We start from the raw sequence: 11970 nt of genomic DNA, 5'->3' as shown, positions 1-11970 counted from the left end.
CCCTTCTAGAACTGTGCTTATTGGCTGCTCTGCCGCTGTCTTTTTGGTATTTGCACCTACCACTTTGTCTAGTGATACCCTGGGGCAGGCTTCAGACCCAAAGCTTCCATCCAGAATCTGTGTGTGCATGTGAGCGTGCACAGGGAAAACCCCGTTCTCTCCCATGTCTCATCTCTGTGCTGAACTCCACCACCATACCTGACTGTGCCTCATCTTGGATGAGTTTTGTTCTAGTGCATAACTTCACTGTGACCCTGGGCCGTTCAGCTTCGTGTGGCAACACTCAGCAAGTCAGAATAGCAGGAAGGTAAAATGCAGGCAAGGCATCAAGAGGCTCTTCCCTTTTCCCAACAGGAGGCAACATCTCCTGGTCACTGTGGGACAGACCTAGAAAGACCCTGGAGCGTAACTGTCAAGTCAGTGAGAGTCTTCTGCCCTGCTTCTTAGGGAGCTGCTTAGCAGAAGCTTTAAGAGTGGAGGAAAAAGCAGCGGTCAAAACCCACAAGACATAAGCTTTTCTTACCTAAAGCTGTTCCATTACAGACAGCGTCGCTGTGTCCGCGTGTTGGGAGGTGTGCTGGAGAAGTGCGTGTCGCTGTCTGACAGGGCTCCAGCAGCCTGGCAGAAGGTCCCTGGGGTGGGATGGAGAGGTGGGGCCTGGGTGGTCCTCATGGTGCCAGCAGGACCAGCTCAAAGATACAGAACTGAGGGTTAGTGCTGGTGTTAGTTCAGGGCTGCGACAGGCTGCGGAGCAGGGCATGCTGGAAGGCGTAGCTGGATGCTGCTGTCGGATGCTGCATTTGGGCTCAGTGTTTTTTCCATTAACTTGCAAGAGGAAAAGGGAAAAGTCAATGCGTTCCTCTTGCTGAGCCAGGAGAGGATGTTTCTGTAGCGCCGAATCAAACCTGCTGTTAGTGAGCAGCAGCAGCACTGCTGGGACTCTGGGAGCACTGGCTGCGCAGCCAGCTCCAAGCCCGCTCCCCAGCGCACGGCGCTCCCGGTGCTGTGGTGCCCTGGTGTCCTCTTGGCACGGGGCGAACACCGCAGCTCAGGCACAGGGACATTGCTCTGACCCATGGGCACGGGTGGGTGCTGTTGTGCGGAGAGCTGCTGGTCCTGCCGCGCTCCAAGCCCGCTCCCCAGCGCACGGCGCTTCCGGTGCTGTGGTGCCCTGGTGTCCTCTTGGCACGGGGCGAACACCGCAGCTCAGGCACAGGGACATTGCTCTGACCCATGGGCACGGGTGGGTGCTGTTGTGCGGAGAGCTGCTGGTCCTTCGCCGATTTCTCCGGGAGAAGGCTGCTTTGGTGCTGTGGAAGAGCTTTGTAGTGTTCCTTCGCTGTCCTAAGCTAAATCTAAGTCCTGACTTCCAGAGACAGCCTGGCAGCTTGTTTTATTACCATCAGGCATTTCACAGCCTGTTAGGAGAGACCATCAAACGATGGAATTACAGTGTCTTGGGTATGATGTGTCTTATCGCCAGAGCAGTACAGGCTTTGTCCGAGATTTTTTTTTTCTTTGTGGTGCTGAAATTATAAATGTAGAAAAAATAACTTCCATTTGGAGTGTCTTTGAACTGGCAATTCAACAGACAGTGCTGCTCAGTTCTGTTCTCTGGTGTCACTGCTCCATGTTTTGTGATAGGAGAAGGAAAGGAAACAGAGTTTATTCTCAGCCCAGGCACTGGGGGTGTGGTTAAAATAGCCCCAGTCTGGAGTTAATTTATTCTCTTTTGAAAGGCATAAATTCCGAGGCTGAAAAAAATGACAGCCTCTGTCTGGAGGACATTGTGCCTATGACATTAGCAGGACAAAACATCTAATGATCTTGCTGGAACCCACTTGGGCTTGACTGGTTGGAGAGATGAACGATATCATTGTGTTGGGAATCTGAGTCCTGGTCTCAAAATGCGATGCCAGGAGACCTCCTAGACCCCTCCTACACAAAAAGCAGGAGGGACCAGACTGGAGAAACACAGAAACAAAGGCATTAGTTCATCTCTTGCAAAGTTCTTCCTGCATAGATCTGAGTCACGTGAGTTGGAGAGAGCTGCAGCTGCATCCAGAGCCTTACAGTGTTAACTGGGCAGACGGGCAGCGGGAGAGGCTCTGGGGGACACGCTCCTAAAGCCAGGATGCGTTTGCCCAGCGGAGCACTGGCAACAGTGTGCATCATGAGCGAAACAGCCACGTCACTCCTGACTGGTAGACTCAGCAGGCTGCGGAGTTACAGAGTGCTCTCAATGCATGAGTCCCACCACCAGTTTTATAGGAGTTCAGGTTGGAGTCTTGGAGATAAAAGTTATCTTTTGGCTCTCAATCTAGTGCATCAGCAGTGTGGATCCACTTCCCTCCACATGGGCAGCTCTAACCCCCCGAGAGGTGGTAGAAGCCCCATCCCTGGAACCATTACAGGTCAGGTTGAACCCTGGGGCTCTGAGCAACCTGCTGTGGTTGAGGATGTCCCAGCTCACTGCAGGGGGTTGAACTGGATGACCTTAAAAGGGCCCTTCCCACCCATGAATCTGTGAATGTTCTTGCCCTACTGTTCCCACTGCTGACTATGAGCGTACGTGTAGGTTTTTCCTTCCTTTTGCTCTCAGTAACATTCTGTTTTTTCTGCCTTGACAGGTTCTGTTCATTTATATTCAGGTGAGTGACATCTTCATAATCTGCTGGTTTTGTCATTGTGAGAAGAAGTGAGAGGGTCCCTGATTCCATGACGTGCAGTGGGGATTTTGTTGCTCACTTCCATAGGCGTGAGCCATGCGTCCCATACACTAGTGTCTCTAAAGCTTGATTGAACTGGGGGTTAGGGAGGGTAGGTGGGACAGGTCCAACCTACAATCCTGGTAGCAAACATTGCTTTCAGTGTTTTTAAGTGGCTTTCTGTTGTATTTCTCCATGAGAGCACTCTATGATGGTCTTAAAAGTCAGTTTCTTTTGGGTGGAAGGTGTGTGGAGCATCTAGGACAGGTCTGAGTCCTACTCGAGCGTCTTCTTCACCTGCGCTTTCTGTTGTATTTCTCCATGAGAGCACTCTATGATGGTCTTAAAAGTCAGTTTCTTTTGGGTGGAAGGTGTGTGGAGCATCTAGGACAGGTCTGAGTCCTACTCGAGCGTCTTCTTCATTTTTTTTTTTTTTTTTGTTCTTGACTCCTGGCTCTCAGTCCCAGCTGATGCCTCGAACCCAGACAGTGTCGTAGTGTCCGTGTTAAACATCAGCGCTGCGCTGGGGTCACAGGCTGTGCTGCCCTGCAAGAGCTACCGCATGGTGTGGACCCAGGATCGGCTGAACGACCGCCAGCGCGTGGTTCACTGGGACGTGTACAGCACCTACTATGGGGATAATAAGATGGAGAGGCTGTGCGACATGTACTCGGCTGGGGATCAGCGTGTGTACAGCTCCTACAACCAAGGGAGGATATTCATGCCCCAGAATGCGTTTACAGATGGCAACTTCTCCTTGGTGATCAAAGGTACCAAACAGCATCTTTTCTCCTAGTGCTACCCGCAGAAAAGAGGATTCATGACTGAATTACCTTTCTGTTTTTCAGTGAAAATGGCTATTTTACAGAGCATTTTCTACAAATAATTATCAGTCTAATGAGATTAATGAGGTTCTCCGAAGCACTAGCAACAGTGTTTTATCTCTTTGAAACAGTCCCGTTTTAAACGAGAATGGGTAACAACTCATTGCCTGAAAAGCACTTGGGCTTCTTGTGGGCCTTTGTATTTCAGTGCCTGAAGTATAAACCCAAGACTGTAATTCTTCCTGTGCTTGCTCTTAGCTCAACTCAAATCAGCTTTCTCTTTCCATCTGTTAATAGAAATACGTTCCCCAAGAGAGCGGATAAACTGAACAAATTATTGTATAAGGGGAGATGAGTCTTCTCCGTTTAACCGCCCCTCTGGGTGATAAGGATGGGTTAGAACTAAGCTGTATAAAGTCCCTTTTGCCTCCCTGAGGGCATTTGGGAAACAGCATGAACGACAAAAGCAACCACTGTCTTAGTGTACAAGATTTAACGTCCTCTCTCTTCCCTGTGGGTACTAGATGTTGCAGAGAGCGATGAAGGCACGTACTCCTGTAATCTTCACCATCACTACTGCCACTTATACGAAACTGTGAAAATCCAACTAATTATCACCAAGACAGGTAGGTGTGGCACACAGCTTGGTGTTTCTTTCTGATCGGGACCTGCTCTGGCAACTGGTGTCCAGTGGCCACCAGACTCTACTGAATTCACAGTGGGGCTCGTGTGCTGATTCACGGTCGGCCTTGCACGCTGTTCTGCTAGTGTCAGAGAAGAGCAGAGTGGCTGCAGGGTTTTGCTTGTGCCCTCTCTGTCACAGGTTCAGGGCACAGATGCCCCAAGAGGCTTGGAAAGCATCGGGAGACAGAGGTGCTCGCTATGCTCTTTGCTATCAGATTCCCTGAGTTTCAGAACTTTTATTCAGTGTGTGTATTTATGGAGCCTGTTAAGTTGAATGTTTACTCAGCCTAGTTAGGCAGCTGGCCGCTACTGCTCCAGCAGAAGAACATCACTGGTAACAGTCCCTCGTCAGTCAGGTTAGCCACAGAGATCCGCCTTGCGCAGTGCTTGGTGAGCTTACCCTGAGAAGGCTGTAGTTAAAAAGCCTCCTCAAGTTACCACACCTTAACTCCAGCTCTAAAAGCAAACTCTGAGGGCTGCTGGTCACTGCAGCGTGTGCCGCCCTTGCCACACATGTATCACAACCGTGTCATTTCAGTCAACCTTTGTGTAATGCAGGAGCGAAGCTGCTGGGGCTGGTTGTGCAGCGAAGCTGTTGAAGGGCTGATGGCTGGTAGAGGAGTGCACCTCTGCTGCTGCCCTTCTCACAGCTAGGCAGTAAAAACACCCGGGCAGGCCTGCGAGCCCCGGTCTGCTCAGCTGTGTTTTGGTTCTTCTGTAATTCCTTTTCAAGAACAAAATATAAGCCAGTGCTTCTTGAACTCCTCCAGTAATTAGGGTGTTTGTGGGTAGAAAAAGCATTTCCTGCTTGGAGAGTTGGGATGCAGCATATTGGAGATGAAATCTGTTACTCTCGTTCCATTCTTAGTCTGGAGAGAGAATGTACTTCCTGCTCTCTAAGGCAAGAAGTTAACTCTGTTCTAGCGAAAAGAAAGTGGTTTTGCTTAATGCCCTGACCTGGGATGTAGAGCATAAAGGAGCACGTCTTTACTAACTGCTGAAGGAAGCGTGAACAAGGCACGTTACCCCTGTGGCACTCGGATCTTTGGAGGGGACTTGTTCTAGGATTGCAGGGCCTGAGAACAATCCGAGGTGTGCCTGGGTGTCCTTGAGAATAGGACAGGAGTGTAGAGATGCGCGCAGCGGGGTTGCTCACTGTGTATTGTCTCCACAGCTGAGGATGCAGTGGAGTACTGGGATGGGGAAAAGCCGGTGATCGTTGCCCTCCAGGGCAGCACAGTGATGCTGCCCTGCGTGAACCGTAACCACATCTGGACTGAACGGCACAGTGAAGAGGAACAACAAGTGGTCCACTGGGACAGGCAGCCCCCGGGGGTCCCTCACGACCGGGCTGACCGCCTCATTGACCTGTACGCCTCTGGCGAGCGCCGCTCCTATGGACCTCTCTTCATTCGTCAGAAGATGAACATCACAGACACAGCCTTTGCCCTGGGAGACTTTTCCCTGCGGATTTCACAGCTGGAGAGTGCAGATGAAGGCACTTACTCCTGCCACCTGCACCATCACTACTGTGGCCTGCATGAGCGCAGGATCTACCAAGTCTTTGTGACGGAGCCAGTGAGAGAGAAGAAGGTGGTGAACCTCACAACTCACAACATTGCCCCTGCCCTGGGTGAGTGACCTCTGGAAGTGGTTCTCCTGATTAAGAGATAAGCAGTATCTACAGTTGCACCTTTGAGCTCTAAAGAGCTCAGTGAGCCAAGGGACAGGAATAACCCATTAGTTCACGTTCTTGCCTTTCCTATCCCCCCACGGTGGTCTGCAGGGATCACTTGGGGCCAGCAGGAAGGAGTGTGGTCAAGGCAAATCCGTGCTCTGCAGAAGTACCAAGGGCCCCACTGCGGTGGAGGTGCCACTTAGAGCAACACTGAGGCTTCCTCTGTGAAGGGATCTCACATTTGAACCAGGGGCTATTCCTGCCCATAGGGTAGAAGAGTAGATGAGGTCTTGCCTCCTTTGCTACTAGTAGATACCAATCGTAAGTGTTCCTCTCCCTGCTGCACGGGTTTAGGCTGTGCAAGATGCCAGACTGTGCAGAATCAAGCACCAGGAATTTTCCTCCACCCTTCAGCTTTCCTTTTTTTGTCTTAAACCAATTTTCCACTGCAGTGAGCTATCATCTGACAGCCTGTCCAAACTCAAAACCATCAGGCAGAAAAATAAAATGAAAATCCCAAGTTTAATATTTTTTTTTAGTCTTTTGGGTATAGTTCCTTGTTAACATTTTAAAATATTCATTGTGGTTTAATATTTATTGGCTGCTTAACACAGAATTTTGACGTGCCTCATACATTTTTAAATAGGTCTGTTCTTCTCTAGCTATTGGCTTTTTCGAGTCGCAGAAACTTAAACCTCCCCGCTGGGCTGGAAAGCGGTGGCTGCAGGGCTGAGCTGACAGGGAGGCCAGGACATGCAAGTATCAGACTCCCTGCCTGCGCCCTCTCGCTGCCTTTGAGCCCTGTCCAGGTCACACTGAGCAGATGGAAGCTAGATCTTGTTTTCAGAGCTGCCCACTCAGGAATTTATTCCCCTCTTTGCTAGATGTCGTCCTGGTTGTTGCTGAATAGTCACCTACCTGCTCACAAGTTAGAACCTACAAGTAATTCAACCTGCCAGGGCTGTCTTAGTTTGGCAGTCATGCCCTCGCTGCTGGAGGAACTCGCCTTCCTGAGAAAAGCTGTTTCCACTGTCCACAAGAGCAGCTTTGGAAGAGCTTTGTCCCCTGCGGGCACTGAACGCTCAGCTGGTTCGAGAGCACCACACACAAAAATGTGCTGAGTTGATGGGAATGTGAAAGAAGCTGAGACACCCGGAGAGCCTTTTTCAAACCCCTTGCTCTCGAGAGCCCGCTGGGACGTGTCCTCTTGTGTACAGCAAGAAAGACCGAGATATTGCCCCATTCTGTGAAAAGCTAAAGAACTCTTCTGGGGCTATAATGTAAAGTCAAAAAGAAACACCAGGAGATAACAAAAGCAAAACAATGAGCTTTTTGAGCAAGCAGCTATAGTTTCTGGAATAGCTCCAAGGCTGGGAGCCATTTCCAGGCAGGAAACTTCATCCTGTTTTGAGTATAAGCACGAGCTGAATTCTGCTCTCGGCCTCAGCAGCATAAACGTGGTCTACGACGGCTAACTCAGTGCATTTTCACTCTGCATTTGCTCTGGAGAACCAGCATCTGTTGTGTCTCATGCTTGTTGCTAAACTACTCTCAGTCCTTTGCCAGCCTGGAAAGGAAAACAGGCCACGCAACCGGGATTTGGGAGCTCTCCTGCTGGAGAGCTCGACATTCCTCCCAGCAGAAGAGTCTGACCGTGGCGCTATGAAATATTGTAAAGGCACCTCTGGTCTAACTTCCCCCCCTTAGAACTTACTTTCCAGTAGTTAAACCAGACTGTGTGAGTGAATCGGAGGCAGGGGGAGATGCCGCGTTGAGATCAGGTCTCGGTTACAGAACAAAGCCTCATCACCTCAGCTTAAGTTCTGATATAGCACTAGGATGAGGGGGAGAGTCTGTATTACCTTGGTGATACTATTCTAGGTGCTGCCATTCATCTGCTGGGTGTGACCGAGTCAACTGTTACTGTGCCTCAGTTTCCCCATTATAAAATGTGATATATTTTGCTGCCTTCCTGGGGGTGCACTGTGAAGTCCACCAGTGCTGCTTCATCAAAACACTGGTATGACAATTATCTTTAGCATTACTTCACTGAGTAAGCCAAGGAGGGCTGAAGTAACCGAACCTCCGTTGGCACTGTTTGTTGTTACAGTGACCTCCCCGGGGTTGACTATGGCTGAACTCAGCTCCTACCCCATCTTGCAGTACTGTGGGAAAGCCAAGAGCCAGCAATAGAACACATTTGTGTTTGCTGCCTCCTGCCCAACAGCAGCTCCAGTGACCACTGTCTCATTAGGGCAGCTGCTGAAGAAGCCTTTCGGATCCAGAGATTTGTTAGAGCAGAACCATCACGTGTACTGTTTGCAGCTTTGCAAGTGGTTGTTTTTTTTTTTTTTTGGTGAGGTATTTTTTTAGCTTAGCAGTGGTGAGAAACACATGCTAGTTTTCAGCACTGTAGCCAGCAAGCACGTGGCATCTAGTGGTGCCAGTAGAGAGGAGTGCTGCTGGGCTGCAGGGCTGGGCTACCAGAACAGAGCGTGTGCTAAAACCCCCTGTTTTTCTTGTTTGCATTAGCAAACAGTCAACTCTGCTTTCCAAGTGTTTATTTCAATCCACTCTCGTCTGTCCTGATTTTATTGTTGGTGGGTTGGTATTTTGAAATGCTGGAAACAAACTAAACAACAGTCTGGAACCAGTCACTCTGCCAGGGGTTCCAAAAATGTCACCATTGCTCCCATGAGAAATCGTCTGGTAAGTGGTACTGTGGCTTTGGGATATTTCCTCCCATCTTTCCCCTTATTCCTTCGGACTGATCGGGAGGGTTAAACTCCCCAGGGAGTGGGAGGGCAGGTCTCCATGCTGGTTCTTGCCTGGCGCTCTGTGAATGCTCCCTGTTAGGGGGAGAAGGTGCCGCTTTCAGGTCTGTTCTGAAGAGAAGAGTCTCTCCCGGCACAGTGTCTGGATTTGTCCACCCCTCTGACTATTGCAAGCAGAGAAGTCGCTTCCTCTTTATACGTGTAAAACATTGACCTATTTATTTGAGATCTCAAAATGTTCCACATAAAAGTTTTGAGTTACCCTTCCCTGTGCTGCGGAACTGAAATGCTGCTGCACCCTCAGATGGAATGGAATCTTGGCTCGTTTTTGTGGGCTTTCATTTTATTTATTTTATTGATTTTTATTTTATTTAAAAGGAAAATCATTCTTTGGCATTGAAAATTCCTCCCACTCTGTAAATTATAACCCTTGGCAGGGAAGGGCTGTTTCATACTTCAGCTGTCTGGAGCCGAAGCAGTGTGGTATGCGTGTTGTGAGGGACCCAGAGGAGCGCTGCGTTACCCTGCAGGAAGCCTTGGGGCTCTCTAGTGCGGCTTCTTTCTGGGCCTCCCCTCTGCAATAACCAGGCACACACGGACAGCCAGGCAGCGGGGAGGGAATGTCACTGTGAATACTTCATGCTCCTGGGAGGTGTGAAGGTCCTGTGAAGAGCACAGGCATCTTCCTCTGACAAAGGCGTAGTGTGTTGTAAATTAGGCAGCCCTTTACTTCATGCAGTTTTTTTTTTTACTTTACTTTACTTGCCCTTTACTTCATGCAGTTCAGAAGAGTTTCTCCCTCAACACGCTTCTCAGGTCCTCACATGGGACCCCGTGCGATGCCAATTACAACGATCAACCTGCTTTCCTTTTCCTCTGCCGTCAGATCCAAACATTGTCAGGGGCCACAACGTGATAAATGTCATCATCCCTGAGAGCCGGGTGCACTTCCTCCAGCAGCTGGGCTACATCCTGGCGACACTGCTGCTCTTCGTTGTCCTCCTCATCATTGTTGTCCTCGTCACCCGCCGGCGCCGCCAGAGAGGTAAGTGCTGGAAGAGACCAGCCCTGTAGTGCTTGAAGGGGTATCTCAGGACAGCCGAGCTGATGGGGCAAGTAATTCCTGCAGAGCACAACGCAGGGCTCCTCTTCTGCAAAGCACAGTGCAGGGCAACCAGCAACCTGTGTGGTGGGGAGTCTTTGCAGGTGTTGTGCCAAGAGATTCACTAGTATGCTGTCAAAATTTTCAGCCCTTAATTTGCTGAGTCGTTTTGTTGTAAGGGAGAAAAAAGTCAGAACTGCTGGATGGTTGATCTTTACAAGTGGAATTTATTTAGACCAGAAGGCCCACGTGCATCCCTCAGGGACAGAGATGTCGAAGGCCTCTCTGAAGGGAGAAGAGGAGCCTGGAATCATTACTCCTTGCAGTGAGACAGGAGCGCAGTTCGGTACCTGGCATGTATGAAAACCAGCGTCTGTAGCGTGTGGTGGGCGCAGGCCAAAGCAGTGAGCTGGGCACGGGCAAGTGCAGCCCCAGCACCCAAGAGAGGACAGATGTGGTTAATGTTTTTATAGTGAAGGGGAGGGGGAAAGAATTGAATTATGGCAATGGCTGGTCATCCCCAGATCTGGGAAGACAAGCAGAAAACTGGGGAGTAAAGCAGAGGGAAGCTCCCTATAGCAGTGGAACACACATGAGTTCCTGTGATTGGAGGGTTGTGGAAGTGACCGTTGTAGCATCACCAGTAGGGAGCCCTCTGAAGAAGCACTGGGTGTTATCATTATCCCTGTTATCTGGGAGGACTTGCTTGTCTGGATGTGTCTGCTCATTCTGCTTCTTCTCCCTGTTTAGGTTATGAATATAATGTGAAGAAATACGGAGAGTAAGTACAATTACAGGGTCCCTTATCTACCGCTGGGATGGTAAAAATGAACTTATGGGCCCCGACCCTTGGCTGTCACTAAGAGCCTAAAGCAGCTGAGGGTCTGCTCAGCACGAGGAGAGCCCTGTACAGCACAGGCTCTTTGGTAGAGTTTATTCATTGCTTTCCACCAATTCTTTTACAGCTTTACACTCTCGTGGTTGTTAGTGTGATGTTCCCAGGAACATGCACCAGGGAGCACCTTCCCTGCTGTCTGAGTACAGAAGGAGAAAAGGGTTTGTAGGGCTGATCTGGCAATTGCGTTTCCTCACGTTGAACTTTGGGAACTGATTAACAGATCGTGTTTGTCTGAGATGTCATTAGGAACTGGTGGTAAAGGGGTAATGCACAGATCTACTGGAAACCCTACTGCGAGGAGGGGCCAGGATTGCATAGCTGGGTTCCTTTATGGCTTATGATATATTATTAAAGTGGAAGAGATGGGGAAGACCCAGACTCACTGGTAAGCCGTCTGACCTCCTGAAATCTGGCTGATAGCTTAGTGGCAAAGACAGGCAAAATACCCACGTGCAGGGGCTGCCACTGCTGTCCTGTTTGCCAGGCTTTCTCCAGGGAAGCCTTGTAGAAACTGGAGACAGGTCTGTAAGGATCGCTCTGGAAATCACCAGTATTTAACAGAGAATCAAATCTTCTGTGGATTTGGGTTTTTCAACCTTTCTCCAGGTATATAGCAAATAAACACTAAATTAAATTCTCTAAAGTGGCATTAGAAAAGCTATTGTGAAAAAGTGTGAAAAGAGCCAGTTATGAAAGGAGATGTGACAATACCATCTTTCACTGTTATTCCTTTTTCAGGAAGGAAGTAAATCTTAAAGAATTTACAGTCGACACGACAGATCTGCCTCAGTACAGAAGCGAAGACATCAGACTGGGTACGCATCAGCTAGCAACCATTCTCCAAAGCAGGGTGAAACTCGTTACAGGAGACTGAAGCATGCATAACCGATTAGTGCCAGGGGCAGCAATGAAGGCAGAGCAGCTTTCCTTTTCCCACTGAGTGGCTGAGTTACTCCATGAGAAATGGGGATGCCAGGCCTAGAGTGCTTCAAGGAAGGACCAATCACACGTCTGCCTGGGCTCTAAAGCTCGGTTTTGTTTTAATGTTCTAATGGCTGTCTGAATTATACTCTTCCCTTACAGATTACAAAAACAACATCCTGAAGGAGAAGGCTGAGCAAGCCAGAAGCTTCCCAGCAAAGAACATTGATTTAGACAAAGGTAGTAACAACTCGCTTCACCCTGATTGGTGGCCGTAGGAACCTTCTGATGGGTCGAAGGAGGGAGGAGGGAAGAACACGGTTTAGCAGTGAGCTGACCAAGCCACAGCTGCATGAGGAATGATAAACATCATGACAAATG

At 49.4% G+C, this 11970-nt stretch overlaps 1 protein-coding gene across 1 annotated transcript in view; it reads left to right on the top strand.

Moving 5' to 3' along the window:
• MXRA8 (matrix-remodelling associated 8) overlaps positions 1-11970 on the top strand; it is a 17285-nt gene that overhangs the window by 4110 nt on the left and 1205 nt on the right. Inside the window, exons 2-9 of the mRNA XM_010138303.1 lie at positions 2631-2651; positions 3170-3478; positions 4057-4158; positions 5391-5849; positions 9555-9713; positions 10521-10551; positions 11407-11483; positions 11752-11829. Of these exons, the coding sequence (XP_010136605.1) occupies positions 2631-2651; positions 3170-3478; positions 4057-4158; positions 5391-5849; positions 9555-9713; positions 10521-10551; positions 11407-11483; positions 11752-11829 (1236 nt within the window). The remainder of the gene's footprint in view (positions 1-2630; positions 2652-3169; positions 3479-4056; positions 4159-5390; positions 5850-9554; positions 9714-10520; positions 10552-11406; positions 11484-11751; positions 11830-11970) is intronic.

Source organism: Buceros rhinoceros, unplaced genomic scaffold, assembly GCF_000710305.1.
Source record: "Buceros rhinoceros silvestris isolate BGI_N320 unplaced genomic scaffold, ASM71030v1 scaffold2086, whole genome shotgun sequence".
In the NCBI taxonomy this organism is placed as follows: domain Eukaryota; kingdom Metazoa; phylum Chordata; class Aves; order Bucerotiformes; family Bucerotidae; genus Buceros; species Buceros rhinoceros.
The sequence above is the reverse complement of the archived record's forward strand: the minus strand, read 5'-3'. Positions and strand labels throughout refer to the sequence as shown.